The 17427-nt window shown below is 61.4% G+C and overlaps 1 protein-coding gene across 8 annotated transcripts in view; it reads right to left on the reverse strand.

Annotated features, from left to right (window-relative positions):
- Positions 1-17427, reverse strand: part of CABIN1 (calcineurin binding protein 1) — a 70908-nt gene that overhangs the window by 38166 nt on the left and 15315 nt on the right. For 4 of the 8 annotated variants that reach the window (XM_081542201.1, XM_081542197.1, XM_081542194.1 and 1 more), the window contains exons 12-25: positions 17046-17263; positions 16323-16401; positions 15728-15915; positions 14938-15090; positions 13926-14120; positions 11552-11788; positions 11318-11474; positions 7442-7557; positions 6122-6283; positions 5253-5459; positions 5019-5164; positions 3252-3513; positions 2143-2403; positions 865-1016 (exon numbers count right to left, since the gene is read on the reverse strand). In XM_081542201.1, the coding sequence (XP_081398327.1) occupies positions 865-1016; positions 2143-2403; positions 3252-3513; positions 5019-5164; positions 5253-5459; positions 6122-6283; positions 7442-7557; positions 11318-11474; positions 11552-11788; positions 13926-14120; positions 14938-15090; positions 15728-15915; positions 16323-16401; positions 17046-17263 (2533 nt within the window). Of the gene's footprint in view, positions 1-864; positions 1017-2142; positions 2404-3251; positions 3514-5018; positions 5165-5252; positions 5460-6121; positions 6284-7441; positions 7558-11317; positions 11475-11551; positions 11789-13925; positions 14121-14937; positions 15091-15723; positions 15916-16322; positions 16402-17045; positions 17264-17427 lie in introns of all 8 variants that reach the window. The other 4 variants (XM_081542202.1, XM_081542198.1, XM_081542200.1 and 1 more) reach the window with 2 other exon arrangements.

A 17427-nucleotide genomic window follows, 5' to 3' on the forward strand; every position in this document is an offset into this window, starting at 1 on the left:
CATAAGGAAACAGCCGCAGAAAGCACGGCGCCCTGAGCTCCGCTCAGGAGTAGCACATGCCAGCGGGTGGGGAGCGTCTCAGAGTCAGTCCCAGACCCACCGTGGGGACCGCCGACCCTCCAGCTCCTGTGGGAGCGTGTTTCTATAAAGTGCAAGAGCTGGGAAAGGAGTGCACCCCTGAGCGTGTGCAGATGCACAGACACGTTTTGGAAAGCAACCAGGAACAGACGGGCGGATTGTCATGTGTCAGTATATGCTCACACCTGCCAGAACCTTCTACAACTAGTGTGCATATGTGTATTATTCATATAATATTCAAGTAAAAAAAAAAAAGGCCTATCATCACAAAAAGCCCATTTCTGCTGTGCCTGGGGGGCCCTTTCTGATGATCATCTCTGCGTACACTGCGTCCCACCCGGGTGATGTCCACGTGTGCCCACCTGTCCCCCAAGCTGACAGCACAGAGCACAGCCAGGGCCCAGAGATGGGGTGAGCTGAGCCAAAGCTCCAGGACATGGACAGCGGGTGGTCCACACTCCGGGGAGGCCTGGGAGTGTGACCCAGGCCCACCAGGGAATCACACCAGGGCCCCGGCGCTCCGAGATCAGGGGGACTTAGAGAGGACCCCTGCCTGGGTCTGGGGTAGGAGGCTGCAGTGAGCAGCGTCCACGCAGGCAGAGCTGTGCTGGGAGGTGATGGGGAGGTGCAAGATGCTCATGCAGCCTCTGCATCTAGGGTTCAACAGAAGGACCCCGGCCGCCACTGGGTGCCTGGGGCCTGGCCTGACTCCTCAGCTCAGAACGGCTCAGCAGACCCCGCTCCACCCCAATGCCCCCACCCAGCCGCCAAGAGCACCCCACTCACTTCTCTGAGGCTTTAGGCGCGTTCTTCTCCTCGCCCCTGGCAAAGGGCCCTTCTGCAGCCTCCTTCATGAAGCTCACCAGGACCTCCGCACTGACCCCGGAATCGGGCCTCCCCAGGAGCTTCAGGATGGACGCGTGGAGCCGGAAGTACACCTGGGATGACGGCGACACGGGCGTGAGCAGTGCCCCCAGAGGCCGGAGGTGGCCGCCTGTCCCCTCCCCCTCCCCCAGGGGTTCATCCAGCAATGCCCCTCCCTGCACCCCCCCTCCTGCCCTGGCACCATGGAGAGCGGACAGTGCCTGCACGCGCGTCCCTGCACTGCGGGCCCCGAGAGGAGAGGCCACACTACAGAGAAGGGGCTGGGTGCCTGCGGCGGAGGGGGCCTGCCAGCCCCTCCCACTGCATCGTGTCAGGGGAGAAAGACTGGTTAACGAGTGCTGAGAATGTCACTGCATGTCTGCATGTTAACGGGAAAGACGTCCAGAGAGAGGAGGATGGGGTCCAGCTGTTAATATAGATAGATTACTGCGCCTGGGGGGCTGGGGTCTCTGGGGATGTTTTTCAGTTTAAACACTTTTGAACGACTCGACTCTTCTGGTTTCCTTAACCACTAATGGGTGTTAACTTAATAAACAGAAGCAAATACGTAAATACAAAAAAGGCACAAGCAAGCAGACTCTGCCCCAAATTTCAAGCGGCTTTCTGCACAGAGGAATAGGGGGGTAGACACATGGCCTGAGAAGGGGCAACACTGACAAGCCCCAGGAAGCCTGGAGCCCCCACACCTGCGCCATGTCCTCGGAGCCTGCCTCATGGACCACGTGTGTGCCCATGAGGACACCGAGGGTGCCGCCTGAACCCACACACACACACCAGGCAGGGGGCACAGTCTGCTTGGAAGGAGCATGCAAGACCGTGACCCGGGGTCCAGAGGGTCAGCGGCTCCTGGGCTCCTCCGTCCCCCAGCTGGGAGCCCCCCGAGCATCCGGGGAGCAGGCCGCAGGTGCAAGCCCCGGAGCTGCGGTGCTGACACCGCCCCCCCCGAGAAGGGACGGTGAGAACCCTCGGATGCTGGAGGCTGACGCCCCCCCCAAGAAGGGACGGTGAGAACCCTCGGATGCTGGAGGCTGACGCCCCCCCCCCCCCCGAGAAGGGACGGTGCGCACCCTCGGAGGGGAATGGCCACTCTAACAGAAGCACACACAGCCGAGCGGGGGTGGCCTCAGGGCTGTCTGGGGGAGCGTGTGCCCGCCCCTGCCCAGGGCAGCGCGGCCTCACCTCCAGGGCCTCCATGGCCAGCTCAGGGGGGTTGTGGTAGTGGATCTTCTTGGGGTAGCGGGCCGCCTCCTCGTGCAGGAGGTGGCCGGCCTGCCGGTAGTGCCGGAGGTACACGGTGGGCGGCTGCTGCTGCTTCTCAGCCACCTTGCCCAGCATGTAGTGGATGAGCCACTCCTCCTCGTCCCCGTCGCCCTCGCAGCGCGCCGCCGACGTGAAGCAGTGCCGGGCGGTCTCCAGCATGCTGTCCCGCCGCTCCTCCAACTGCAGCGGGACACGCCCCGCCCTTGTCTGACTGTGGGGTCCGCTACAGCCCGGAGGGCGGCCCCGGACCACCCGGGCACTAGTCTAACTCTGGGACTCCCACAGCCCCCGATAGCCCTGAGGGCGGCCCCCAGACCCCCCGGGGCCCTCGTCTAGCTCTGGGACCCCCACAGCCCCCAACAGTCCCTGGGGCGGCCCCATGGGGCTCTACGCTAGCCTCTCCTGCAGGTGCTCCCGCCTCAGTTCAGCTTCCCGCACTGCGCACTTCTCCCGGCTCTGCAGCCCTGGGCCGCCCCCACCCGGCGCACTGTGGGGAGGTCAGAGGAGGCACGAGGCCGAGGGCCCCAGGAGCCCGCATGCTGCTCTGCAGGGTGCAGGGGGCGGTGCTCGGCCTGGTGACAGAGGCCTCCCTCAGGCGCAGGCTGATGGTGCCTGTCGGGGTTGAGGGTCCCACTGGCTGAGCATCTGCTGTCCTCAGGCCTCCCTGCAACCCCACGACCGTCAATGGCCTGCACCACAGACAGTCCACGCACAGGCCCCTTCGGGCCTGCTCTCCAGGGAGACCTCCCTGGACAAAGGCGTCCTGCCACATGTGCCTGGACACACCGTGGAGCTCCTCTGCATCCCCTCAAGGAGCCAAGGGAGCCCCTACTGCACCCACACTACGTCCCAGCACAGTGTTGACAGTCTTACAAGGACTCAACAAACCCCTCGGGAGGAACAGGGAGGAGACAGCGGTTCCGCCACGGCCCTGAAGCCCGTGCTGACCAGCGCTCACCCCCCAGCCAGGGTGTCCGGGGAGCAGGAAGCCAGCTGGCAGGGCCTCAGCACCTCCCCACCGCCCTCACCTGCTGCACGAGCTCGGCGGGCAGCTCGGGCCTCCATTGCTTCAGCTGGCGCGAGGCAAAGGAGTGCAGGGCGTAGGACATGGTGCCGAACTCGATCCACAGGGAGAGGTTGGAGCTGTCGATCTCGAGCGCGCGCCGGAAGCAGCTCAGCACAGGCGTGGCGTGCTTCCAGACGGGCCCGTCGCTCTTCAGCTCGTTGGAGTTCAGCTTGTCTTGGATGCGGCTGGCCCGGGCCAGGGCCATGCCTGCCCAGGAGTCAAACCTGCGGCCACGACAGAGCGTGGCTCAGCACACTGCTGCCACGGGCACCCCTGAGCAGGAGACCTGCCCCGCAGACCCACCCCAAGGAGAGCACAGGGCACAGGCCCCTCACCAGCGCCCAGGCACTCCCCTGACGGGACCGCCCTGGCCCGGCCAGGCCTGCCACCCTGCTGCTCTCCGCTTCCCTGCCAGAGGGCGGCCCCACAGGGCAGCTCCGAGGGGCGCACAGGGGCTATCCTGCAGGTGCAACCTTGTGCCCTGTAGCCTCCCTGAGCCTCAGCTCGGGGCAACCCAGACTCCGAGACCCCTGCCACCCAGCTTCCACCGGCTGTCCCCAGGACCCAGGGCAGGCCCCAGCAGCCAGATGACAGCAAGGGAACCGCGTGATGCTCGAGACCCAGCATCCTGAGACCACCCTAGAGGGGCTGCAGGGGAGAACGCAGGGGCCTCTCTGAGAGAAACAGCGCCCGCACAGACACACTGCCCTCCGGTGGCTGCCGGTCTCCACCCTTCAGAGTGGGGCTGTGAAGCTGGTCCCTGGCGTCCCCGGGCCACGCCATGTCGGGGAGCCCGCCGGCTCACAACGCTCCCTGGCTCTTTCCTGGGCACTTCCGCCTCCCAGGCCCGGGGATGAGGGAAGGGGCGGCCTGAGCGGACGGGTGAGCAGCCTTTCTCCCTGGGGGCAGCTGGGGAGGAGCACGGTGGGAACAGTTGGGGGCCTTCCGCCTGGGCAGCTCCTTCCACACCCTGCCACAGCAGTGCCCATGGGCCTGCGCGTGGCTAGAGCAGGATCTGCCGCCTCTGGCCACCAATACGAGTGCACGGGACAGACAGAGAGTCACAGGACCTCCCAGGGCTCCTCCTGGCGGCTTGTCCCTCAGCTGTGAGAGGTGTGTGCTGGCTTCTCCCCTCAGACCCCAGCCCCCCACTCCCTGGCTGGGAGGTCTGATGAGGCGGACCTCCCCATCCCCGAGAATGCCCAGGAAGGCTGCCCATGAGTGCCCCTCGGACTCTTCAGACACAGGTCACCCACAGAGGGGCCTCTTTGGACCCTGGCCCTCCGAGGCCTGGCTGGCTCTCCACTGGCTTTCAGTCCAACGAGCCGGACCTCATGACTGAGCAGGCCCTTCGGGAGGGGCAGGCCAGTCCCTTCGTTTTGGGCAGAGGCCACCGGGGCCTGCTCACTGGCAAGAAAGCCTGGGCCTCAGGTACGACCGGCTGGCAGGTCAGCACCACCCCGGCAGCCCCGTCCCAAAGAAGAAAATAGCCACGATGAGAGACGTGGCCTTGGAGGAAGCAGGCGTCCAGCCGACTCCCCAGGGCTGGGGGCCGGGACCAGGAGCGGAGGCTGTGCCCCAGCAGGCTGGAGCCAGGCAGCCCCCCGGGAGCAGAGGGCCACCAGGGACCGGGCAGGAAGCCTCCGCGAGGGCCCTGCGCTATGGCAGGGGCACCCTGCCCTGCCCACGAGGAGGCGGAGGCCCAGCCCTCCCACAGCCAGCGGCTCACCTGTCAGGGCAGACGCAGATGTCGTGCATGTAGAACTTGACGGCCTTGGACTGCTCCTTGTTCTTGAAGTGGTAATCGGCCAGAAGGTAGTAGAGCTCATTGACCACCGGAGGGGAGGGGTCGGCCCCTTCGGGGAGGCAGGGCACCTGGCAGGCGAGAGGGCAGGGGTGAGGGGCTGAGGTGCGCAGGCGGTGGGGTGCGGGAGATGGGCCCCAGCTGGCAGCCAGCCCTGACCTCGACAGAGGTGCCCTCGATGTAGGCGGACACTCTGTCCAGGCTCAGGGCGGGCCGCTCTGTGCGGGGCACGATGGTGGCGATCCTCCTCAGGAGGTTGGCCAGGTCGGCGGACACGGTGCTGGTCTTGTAGCTGTCAAACTCGGGAAGGGTCTTGGGCTTGAAGTACTCGAACATGAACAGGGCGTCCTCCCACAGCAGGTCCACCTGCAAGCAGACAGAGGCGGTCGGAGCGCAGTGTGGGGGGCGTGCACGGTGAGAGCTCTTCATGCAAACCCTCAGCGTCCCCTGGCAACAAGGTCACCATACACGAGCGAGCCAGAGACTATCCCCGTGCACTCAGAGCGTCGGCTCGCGGACGGCAATCCCTAAACCCACACGTGCGATGGGGGGAAACGCGAACCAACACAAGCCTGGTCTCTGTGAAGACAGACGCTGGGGCTGGGGGTTCACTTGGTGAGTCCACCTGGCCACGCCAGAGGGCCAGTCACGCGGCTGCCAAGTACTGAGCAAGGGCTTGCTCTGGGCCGGGGCACTTTGCACACCGAAGCACTCACAGCGGGACTCTGGCCACAGGAGCGTGCACTTCGGGGGAGGGGGCTCCCGCAGATCAAAGCCTCACTGACCGTGTTCAGGAGCCATGAGCTAACACCCACGTGCCGTCTGAAAACCCCACACCAAACCAATGGAAACTCTCTAAGGAATTCTTTGTGTCACCCCAGCTAGGGGGAAAATCCGCTGGAGAACCGCCGCGCTGCCGCGTTTTGGATGATTAGTTCAGTCGTGCACCTAGTTCTTGCAAGGAGACCCTTGCCTTTGATGGCCTAGAGCCCCCGATGCAGCAACCCCCGCGCCCGCCCGGCCCTCACCTGCTGGGCCGAGTGCTCCCCCAGGTAGCGGGCCTTGCTCTTCTTGCTGGGGTGGCTGTACAGGCAGTAGAAGCACTGCTCCAGGGCCGTCTCTAGCTCCTCCTTGTACGGGTGGGTGTCCTCAGAGGTGGACGCAGCCAGCTCCTTCTGCAGGACGCGAACCTAGGAGGCGGGCAGGTGGGAAGAGGTGCCTGGGGGAGAGCCCACCAGCTCTGCTGACCTGGGGAGCATGTCTGGGCCCACGTCCCAGGCCAGGCCCGCCACCCCTTGGAGCTGCCCGGGGCCCCACTCCAAAGGGCCTGAGGAAGGCTTGCCCAGCCTCCCTGCTGCCAGCACCCAGGCGGCTTCTAGCTACACTCATTCATTTCACCGTTCACCTGCCACCCAGGTATCTACACGAGCACCACCTCGTGCTGGGCACAGGGAGACACCATCCCTGCCCTCGGGACCCTCAGACGCCCCCAGAGGGGCGTGAATTAGAGTTAGTTACGATGGCAGACGGTGAGTCCCACTAGGGCCGCGGGGACCTGTGGCAGACAGACGCCAGCAAGGCCCTCAGATGAGGGGATCGACATAGCCAACGGGTGAATCTGTGGAGGTTATGCCCTGCTGTTAGCAAATGTACGCCCTTTTCAAGTATCCGTGGCATTGTCCACCAAGACTAGAAATAAAAGGCAAGTCTCCACAAATACCAGAGACCAGGCATAGTACAGACCAGATCCTCTAAACATAACTCGATAAAGTTAGAAATGGGTTATATGAAGACAGAAAATATCAAAACTTACGGCATGCAGCTAATGTACTTGGGGAAAGCCTACAATCTCTACCACAGTATCAGAAAGTGATCAGCAACATGAGCATTTACTTCATAAGTCAGAAAAATCACAGAGCAAATCCACACAGAGTGAAAAATCATAACAATTAAAGTGCTACTGAATGACCAAGAAAGCAAAGAGAAAACAGATCCGTTAACCAACAGCCGGCTGGGTGAAGAAACGAATCTCAGCCAACTGCATGCAAGACTCCTCAACAAAGGACAAGGAAGCGTAGATGAAGGCTGTTGGCGGTGACAGAGGGGCATGCCCAGGGGCACCTCAGAGGCTGTAACCTCTGAAGCGGACACCTCAACAATTTCACGCTTCCGTGAAGCCTATTCCAAAAAATAGAACTGACTTTGGAAGATAGTCTAAATGAATCTATAATCACTAAACAGAGTCAACAAGTTTAAGGCTTACTCCGAGAGAGAGAGGCCGAGAGCCACACAGGCCGTGAAGGCCCGTTTTAGACCAGGGCTGACGGCGGGCGGGGGGCGGCACTTACGTAGAATCGCAGCAGGGCCCCGTCTGAGTTACAGCACCAGGCCCGCCGGCCCAGGTACTCGTGGGCGGTGTTGAGCAGCATGAGGGAGGAGGGGAGCATGGGCGGTTCGGCCGACGCTGGGGAGAGACCGGGCGATGGGGTGAGTGTGCGCGGCGGGGAGCAGCGGGCCCCCGCCCCGTCTTTACCAAGGGGCCCCACGGTGCCCACCCCCCCCTTGCCACACTTTCCTTTGTCATCTTTCTTTTTCTTTTTAAATCAGTGATGATGAGTCTGGCTTTGCTAATGTAGAAGGTGCTTATCAGAAGACAGCTCAGCTCACACGGGCAAGTATACGGCAGGGATGGCCCATCCCCAGGCGGCAGGCCCCCCACCCCCACCCCATAACCGGGGCTGACATCTGGTGAACATCCCGGGAAGCATCTCTCCAAGCGCGTGTGAGACACTTTGAAAGACACAGAGAAGTCATTTACAACGATGGAGCCCATACTGCACACACCACTGCTTAACATCAAAATTCTCACATTTAGGCCTATTTAACTATTACAGAAGGAAAAAGAACGACCAAATCTTGGTTAAATGTCCGTGCGCCACTGGCACTGGCACTAGCTCCTCCAGGACATCTCAGCGTTTCAGACTCTGAGCCGTAACCCATCGGTCTCAGGACAGAGAATACTGGAGCGAGCCCTGCCCAGCAGAACCAGGGCTCCTCCATGACACCTCTGCCATGCTGTTTATTATTGGGCAGTGCAGTGCAGCCGCTCAGTCGTGTCTAACTCTTTGTGACCCCATGAGCTGCGGCACGCCAGGCCTCCCTGTCCATCACCAACTCCCAGGGCCCACCCAAACTCATGTCCATCGAGTCGGTGATGCCATCCAACCATCTCATCCTCTGTCGTCCCCCTCTCCTCCTGCCCTCAATCTTTCCCAGCATCAGGGTCTTTTCAAATGAGTCAGCTCTTTGCATTAGGTGGCCAAAGTATTGGAGTTTCAGCTTCAACATCAGTCCTTCCAATGAACACCCAGGATTGATCTCCTTTAGGATGGACTGGCTGGATCTCCTTGCTGTCCAAGGGACTCTCAAGAGTCTTCTCCAACACCACAGTTCAAAAGCATCAATTCTGCAGTGCTCAGCTTTCTTTATAGTCCAACTCTCACATCCATACATGACCACTGGAAAAACCATAGCCTTGACTAGATGGACCTTTGTTGGCAAAGTAATGTCTCTGCTTTTTAATATGCTATCTAGGTTGATCATAACTTTCCCTCCAAGGAGTAAGCGTCTTTTAATTTCATGGCTGCAGTCACCATCAGCAGTGATTCTGGAGCCCAAAAAATAAAGTCTCTCACTGTTTCCACTGTTTCCCCATCTATTTGCCATGAAGTGATGGGACCGGATGCCATGATCTTAGTTTTCTGAATGCTGAGCTTTAAGCCAACTTTTTCACTCTCCTCTCTCACTTTCATCAAGAGGCTCTTTAGTTCCTCTTCACTTTCTGCCATAAGGTTGGTGTCATCTGCATATCTGAGGTTATTGATATTTCTCCCGGCAATCTTGATTATAGCTTGGAATTATTGGTCAGTCCCAGCCAAAAAAGGTTTGAAAAGCACTGCTTAAAAAAGTCAGAACACAAGTAAGTTCAAGCCCTTCTGGTTGTTCGTGCCCTTTACATCTGTTTCCACTTCCAGCAGCACCGAGCAGCTGCCACCCCAGGTGGGTGACGGCTTGTATCCCCGGCTCCCAGTCTGGCAGCTTGTGCACGCTGTTCCTGGTGCTGCCGGGTGATAACACGGACGTCCTGCTCTGCGCCTGGGGTCAGCCGGGCTGCTGGCTCCATCCCGACCCGCGTTCCCGGCGCTCTCCTTTCCTGACTCCCGCTGGTTTACTGACTCTGTCCTCCAGCCATGCTCCCGAGACGCCCTCAAGGAGCTGCAGTCCACTGTAGTTACAAACGACCTGGCTGCGCGCCTCGGCCCACGCTTGCCCGCCTGGAGAGCCACGTCAACACGCAGACATCACCCCGACGGCAGTGAACCGTGCCCGGGAAAACCTGAACCAAGCCTCGTTGTAACTGCTCCTTCCGTCCAGAAACCTAACAAGCCTTTGTCCTCCAAAGACGCCCTCCGCCAGCGTGTACCTGGGTGTAGACTGCTGTGCGTCAGCCTCTCTGGGGACACACCACGCGCTCTCAATCTGCAGACTCGGCATTACAGCTACACCCCAGAGACCTCTTCTTGTACTTGACGCTGGGCTCCCTGCGGCCGTGGGGGCTCCCCCACCCCCACACTGGACCACCTCTGTCCTCCACGTCTTCCACCCTCTCTGGTGCTGTGAGCTCTTCCCTGTCCCTCGTGGGTCCGGTCGTATGCTCCTGGCTGTTCTGGTTTACACAGGCAGCCAGCCCACTGGGATTCCTGTCTCCCCACCCACCCGTTCAAGGTTTATGGCATTGGACTGTCTTCCTTTCCATGTTTGCTTATTGGCGGTTTTTTAAAAATACTATATTGTGTTTGCATAATTAAGAGAAGACTCTTAATCCAGAAAAATTTTTGTAGCATTTTTATAAGAAAAATAATACACGTTTATAGGTATAAACTTTAATTTTTCTTCACCACTAAAACTTTTTTTTTGAAAACACAGAGGCTCTATTTGTCAAGAGTTCTAAAGATATTTGTTCTAAAAATTTATCCAAAAAAGTCAGAAGCAAAAAGGTGTGCATGAGGTGCTGACTCCAGAATGACCCAGTAGACAGCAGCACCTGCCCTGGGGGCTGGACCAAGCAGGGCCCTCCCGCCCCGCAGCCACGAGGCCCACGGCCGCCCAGCCTGCAGACGGGCGGGCGCCTTCCTCGGCCCGGCTCCTCCCCAGGCCCGCCCATGCGCCCGGCTCTCTGGGGGCCCTGCCTGCCGCCCCACGGCTGCGTGTCCCCTCTGCCCGGCCCTCCATCGGGCCTCAGCTGTAGCTCTGTGGGCGCTGCTAGAGGTCCTGCTTCCCCCGCACCGTGAACCGTCAGGGCCACAAGTTCTCACTCACAGAGGCCTCACAGGCCGAGAGCTGCTGACAGCTGGGGAGCGCAGCCCTCCGAGCAGCAAGCGCGGGCCCCGCGGTCACCGCAACATGGCTGACCGCGAGGCTGGCGCACTCGGCTGATCTGTCAAGTGACTAGCGAAAACCCCCCAATAAATGCAATTTTAGGTTGGCTGAATAAACACATAAATATGTGTACAGTAATCATAGCTGTATAAAAAGAGTGTGTACCTTTGTCAAGTTTATGCTGAAAATGCAAGAAAACCAAAGGATAAAGTCCATCTGGTAGAGGTGCAGACGCTCTTGGCCTGAACGTCACTTGGCCACTGTTCTGCTGTCATCTTTCCCACTGAGCACGGGCCCACCAGCTGCTGCCCAGGCTCCAGCGCCGCCCCGTGAAGGCCCCACTCACCCTGCAGGGCCCGCCCTCAGCACCACCGGCCCGAGCCGGCCCGACATGCACAGCCGCCGTGACTCTGCTGCCCCGGGTGCCCTCCGGCAACCCTGAGACATGCTACTGTCCCCAGAGCGGGGAAGGCCGCCTGACTGGCCCAAGGTCACACAGCTGCGCAGTGGAGCCTGCGCCCGCCTGCCCTGTGCCACCCAAGTCCTGGCCGCCCAGGCCCCCAGCCAGGAGAGGCTGGTGGCTCGAGGCCCTGGGGCCCCACTCTGCACGGCGCTTGCCCCCTGCACTCCACGTGAAACACGGCGCGGTCTGCGGCCCCGCCCCTGCGACCCGGTGTGCTTAGACGGTGCCTCTGCCTCTGTCCAGGAAACTTCCGTAGCCCGAGCCCAAGCGCGCTCGTGGCTTGATGCAGACAGATAAGAGGCAGGCCCCCACGTCCCCGCACCTTCGTCCACCGGGCTCTGGAGCTGCTGCTGGTGGCACAGGGAGCGGAAGGCGTCCTCCTCCTGCCGAATGACCCGGTACAGGATGACCCAGGGCAGCACCGAGGTCACGTGGGGCTCCTTGGGCTCCTCCTGCACAGCCATGCTGCAGTCGATGACCTGGGGGACGGGATGTCATGGCGGGCAGCTCTCCTGGGCTGCAAACGCTGGCCAGGGGTGGGAAGCGGCCAGGTTACCTGGATGAGGTTGTTGGTGAGCCGGGTGAGGCCACCGGCGGAGGATGCTTCCCGCAGGATGCTGCTATCCGCCGACAGAGCCTGCTCCATGCCCTGCAGCAGCTGGGTCACCGTGGCCACCCACTCCTCCTTGGCGGCAGTCTCGGTGGCGTTGACCATCTGCTGGACCGCCTCATTCAGAGCCACGTCGGAGCACTCGAAGCACTGCCGGTGGTCCTCCAGTCGGAGCAAGGAGTCCTGTGTGGGAGGAGACAGTGGGCAGACATGGTGGCCACGCCCACCACTCGGGCCCTGGGGCCTGGGGCAGGGATGGCAGGGCCGCCCTGTGTTTCTTTAGGAAAAACCAGCATCGAGCAGGAGCCGCTGAGGTGTGCTGAGCCCACGGGGCAGAGGTGGAGGCGGCAGCTGGAGTCGAGCCCTCTTGATGAGAACACTCAGGGGCACGGCTGTGAGAAGGTCAAGGAAAAGACTGGGGCCCCCAGTGTCACCCTCACATGACACCGCTCCCGGTGCTCGAGGCCAGATAGAGCCGGAAAGCAGAAGACTGGCTGCCAGCGACTGAGGATGGCAGGTCACCCCTGACCGGGGCAACAGAGCATCCACCCAAAACACTGGCCATCAGAGATGATGGGAACGCAGTAAAGTGGCTAAATTTGAAGCTAACATGCAAAACTCACCAGAGTGCCTATAAACCAGAAACGCACAGTCAGAAGATAGAATGACCAGCAGTAACAACCCGCTAAAACTGCAACCCAAAATATCAGGACAGAACCCACACGACCATGAGGAAAGCACACCCTTATGCTGCAGAACACGGCAGGCAGCTCATCTACACAGGGCGACCGAGCCTCCTGCATGTCCCAGAGGGGTTCCAAGTCAGGCTCCCGCCCTACAAATGCTCAGTGAAGCGGGTTACAAGCAAGCACGAACCCAACAACTAACACGCTGGAAGAAGCACAGCGCACGGACCTCTGTCTGTCCACTCACACATCGCCTGCCAGCCTCCCTTGTGGAGAGCAGGCTCCGTCAGAGGGGCCCCCCGCCTGCCTGGTGCCAGGCACACTGCAGGAGCTCCATCCTGAGTCTGCAACCGCAGGATGAAGGTTGTTCAAGCCTTGGAAAGGCTTTCTAAGCATAATGAACAAATTCACCATCATCTGAAAACATTAAGAGATTTGATGCCCTAAAAATTCAAAACTTCTGTGTATCAAAGAAAACCCAAGCTGCAATTTAAAATCAGACAAAAAACTGACAAAAGCATTTGAGGGGGAAAGATTAAGACCTGTAATATATAAAAAGCATTCCAAGTCAATAAGAAAACACATTCTGCCAACAGGAAGTTGAGCAAAAATCAAGTCACTCCTTCACAAGCAGCAGTAGCTCCCCTGGCAGCTGGCCGGGCTCGTCTCAGGCCCAGCACGGCGTGGTGCCTCCTTGGCAGGTGCCCATCCCTCTGGGGTGGGGGTGTGGGGGCTGTCCTCTCCCCTAGAAGCTCCAGACCCCAGAGCAAGACTGCCTGAGCCACTGGGCTGGCCTCTCCCTGGACACACTCAGCTGTCCCCTACCCCCAGCCGGGGGCACTGAGGTCATCACAGCTCATCCCTGGTCCTCACGTAGGGCTGCCTGACCTCCTCTTCCCTCCTCCTCACCCCCTTCCTCTCCTTCCAGTTCCACTTGCTCCCAGCCACACCTCTTACCTGTTTTCCAGTTCACGAAGCCTGAGAGAAGCCGGGGCTCTCTTCCCAAACCCAAGTGGAAGGCCCCAGGGAGGTAATGAGTCTGAGGGATGGCCCAGCCCACACCACCCCAGGCATCGTCCTGCACGTCCACATGCCGGGTGGGACACCCACACGCACAAGCTCGTGAGGCCCCACAGCAGGCCTCTGGGGCAGGGATGAGCACCCATACCCCGGGGTGAGATGAGGGGGTGCCTGGCTGGCCTACGGGCGCTGGGGGTGGGGGGCTCCGCTGCGGAGGACAGGGCGTGGAGGGGCCGAGAGGGCACACAGGCCGCACACGCCACCCTGCTCCTCTCCTTCAGCGGCGTGGCCCTCCAGGGCTGTTTACCTTACCGTGCTTTCCTTTTGTTGTCGTACAGACATTTTATCTAGTTTTATACACGTGCGACAGTTAATTTTAAAACCAGTTAAACAAGAAGGCCAAGCGATAAAGTAGAAAAATGCATTTAGAAAAAAAGAAAATAAAAAGCAAAAAAAGGCAGACGGACCATCAGGTGAATGGATGGCTGAGCCCGACTAACCACGCGAGGTTCAGAGCCAAAGGCGGGGTTCCCTTGAGCCCAGCAGCACCCCTCCCTGCAACCTTCGCTCCGCTTCCCTCAGAGGAAACGCGGAGGGCGAGGGCGAGGACTCACCTGCAGCAGCAGCAGCTGGGCTGGCCTCTCGGGCACGGACGTCATGAACTCCAGGTGCTTGGCGCGGTCGAAGCCGCTGGGACACAAGGTGGGGCGCAGCAGGCGCACGACGGCGCGGTGGTCGCCGGCCTCGTACAGCCGCTGGGTCTCCTCCAGAGACTGGCACCGCTCCAGCGACCGCAGGTTCTTGTCGATCTGGAAAAGGCCCGGGATCACTGGCTGACCACAAAGCCGTCGCGGGCCCCTTATCAGACCCAGACGAGGGGCATTCATAGCAAGCGACTGCTTTACAGACAGCATTTCTGTGAGGGTCAAGGCATTCCAGTCTTCGAAGAACAAATACACCAAAAAACACAACTACCCCAGAAGCACAGGCTCCAGACAGAGTCTGCCAGAACAGTCAGTCAGCCTCCTCCTGGTCACACGTCAGCAAACCAGACCCCTGGGCTGGGGTATGAGGCTGCAGAGATCAAGCGAGCCCAGGCCAGAGGCCAGCACCCATCAGCAACCCCCGGAGCCCTCTCCTCCAGGAGGCCTGCGGACACAGGCAGCAGGCCGCTGCACTGGGCCTGGCCCTGAAGCCACTCTGCAGGGCCTGACGGCCACCCTCGGCCCAAGGACGTGTCACAGACGTGGACCTGTGGGTGGAGGTCGGGGGCTGCATGGTGAGGGCAGGATGAGAACCGCGGGCCGCTGACCAGCTCCAGGGCCAGAGCAGTGCTGGTCCGCTTCTGGGGAGGTTCCCCTCATCCTGCTGGAGCTGCCCCCACACACGGGCCTGGGAGCCAAGCAAGAACCCTCCCCACGCCCAGCAGACAACCCCCCACTCCCGGCCCCCAGCCCCCAGAGGGTGCTCCATCAGGGCTGAGCCTTCAAGTCCACGGCACCCTGAATGCCAGGACTGCCTCTCCCGGGCCCCCTCCTGCCCTGCTCAGCCCCCGGCCCGTCTCCTAGTCCACATGGCCAGGTCAGGCCTTTGACAGGAAAACACCGCTGAGGAAGCTCTGCTCACCTCCTCCAGGGAGACTACCGAATCGTTGTGGAGGTTGGGCAGGCGGATGACCACACCCCTCTGCTCGGCCCCCGCGGCGGCCTGCGCGGCAGCCGAGCTCTGCAGCATCTCCGTGCAGATGTCGTAGTTCTCCAGGGCCTGCTCCATGTCTCCCTGGGCAGAGGAGGGGCACTCACCATGCTCGCCAGGGCCTGCCTCCCAAGCCCCCAACACGCGGGGCACCACAGGGGTGGGTTGGCCAATTCCCACCTTCCCCCCTACACAGCGGCCGGCCAGAGTGGGGGCTCAGCACGTATCTGCCGAACGGATGAATGAATGAATGATTCACACCATGGCTCCCAGGGGAGCACGGTGACCCCCTGTGGTGGGGGAGCACGGCCCAGAACCTGTCCAGAGCTCAAGCAAAGGTGGCAGACTTGGGACTCGACTGGACCTGCCCACTCCAGAACCGACTGAAGGGTGCCACGGTGTTCAAGGGGCTGGGGGCCAGCCAGCCTGCCCCGGTCCTCCAGATAGCTCTCTCGGGAAACACAAGCAAAGGGCCGAGGCTGCAAGGCAACCTCTCTGGGCCTGTGGGGCCCACGAGACCCTCCTGGTGCTGTGGCTATGTGGGCAGTGGGCACGCTGGTTCCAGGACCCTGAAGGCTCGTCCCCCACACCCCGCTTCCTCACGCCGAGCCCAGTGCCCAGGTGCCATCAGGCGCACACACACACACATCACGTGACCAGCCCCCTCCCCTCCTTTCTGGGTGCCCGGGCTTCCTCCCCAAGCAGCCGCCCCCAGACCAACCTGCAGTGCCAGGAATCGAGCCTTCAACCAGTACACGCGGACCACAAACTCCAGCCACCCATCTTCAAACAGGTCCCGCTGGGATGAGGCAAATGACAGCTGCAGGAGGTCCCCCAGGAAGTGGGCTCCTGGGAAGTCGGGTCCGAACCTGCCATTCACCATGCCTGCGGGGCAGTTCCGAGGAGACACTGAAAACCGTCAGGCCGGAAGGAGTCAACCTCGTGAGCGGGGCCCAGATGCCCTTCTGTTCCCCGAGGCCCTGACCCCTCAGAGCTCCATGGCCCCAAGTGGCCGGCGTCAGAGCCAGGCAGGCCCAACAGAGATGCAGACACGCCGGGGCTCGCGGCCCTCACCAAGCTGACCGAGCTGAGGTGAATCTGGGGACACGCCAAGTGTCGGGTGATGAACTGAGGAAATGGAGATGCCACGGCCCTCATTCTGAGTTACAAGCAGGCGGGTGGCTCCCGTGGGGCCCAGCCACTTCTCAGAGACCCGGGTCTTTCCTGGCCTGACGAGCCGACCTAGGAAATGTGCCCCCGCAGGAGTGACTCAGTCCCCGGCTCCTGCCCCCCACGGAGCACGGAAGGCGGCCTACCTGCAGAGCTCCTGCCTTTGGTCAGCAGCCACTGGTCCAGCTGCAACTCCATGCAGGAGAGGGCCATCAGCATCATCTCCTGCAGGACGGGTGCGGGGGGTCAGCAGTGGGGTCACAGGGGCCGAGGGTGCAGACAGAAGGAACCCCAACTAGACTCTATTCTGATGGGGACACCATTTTCCCCTCTACCTACTTTCCATTCCGTGAGTGATAACCAGTGGCTACCTGCCGGAATCTAAGGACAGACAGATGGATCTCCCTGGGATGGACTCGGGAACACCGGTGAGACCCACCCGCCTCCGGTCCTCGGGACCGTCCCATGAAAGAGGCGGCCCTGCCACCGGCCGAGCGCAGGCCCTCAGCCCTGACAGCGCCTGGGGTGGCTGCATTGCTCCTCCATGCACCAGGAAGCTGAGGCTCAGCAGTAAGGAGGCGCCGGCCCAGCCAAGGGGGCACAGCTGAGAAGTGACCAAGCTGGTCTGTCCCGGGACCAAGGCTCGGCCCCTCCCACCACTCCACCCTACCCTAGGGGAGCGGACCCGGGCAGACGCTGCCAGGAGGCAGTCCCAGGGGTGTCCCAGCAGCGGCTGCCTGCCCAGGAGCCCCTGAGCACTGTGAACCCGGGGCTCCTCCACCTCTGGGGGCCCTGAACACCCCCAGCGCTGCCCTAGAAGCAGCCATCCTCCTCCGGGAAAGAGGGGTCAGGGTGCCCTGCAGACCCACCTGGATGTGCCGGTTGCTGCAGTCCCTGAGCAGCGGGTTGGGCAGGCTGGCGCTGTGCCTCCGCCAGCTGTGGTAGGTGCTGAGTACGACCTCCGCCAGGCCCGGCGGCCAGCGCAGCAGGAACCTGTGGCCCATGCTCTTCAGGAAGCGCATCATCAGCTCCAGGACACCCCCGTTGCTCAGGTTCCCCAGCAGGAAGGCGTGCACGTCCTGCTTCTCTGCCAGAGGGGGGGACCCGACGTGAGTGGGGGACCTGACGTGAGGGGGACCCGATGTGAGAGGGACCTGACGTGAGGGGGGGACCTGACCTGAGTGGGGGACCTGACGTGAGTGAGAGACCTGACGTGAGGGGGGCCACCTGACGTGAGGGGGACTCGACGTG

This window comes from Giraffa tippelskirchi, chromosome 11 (genome assembly GCF_054371585.1).
Source record: "Giraffa tippelskirchi isolate mGirTip1 chromosome 11, T2T-mGirTip1v1.2.pri, whole genome shotgun sequence".
NCBI classification, from domain to species: Eukaryota; Metazoa; Chordata; class Mammalia; order Artiodactyla; family Giraffidae; genus Giraffa; species Giraffa tippelskirchi.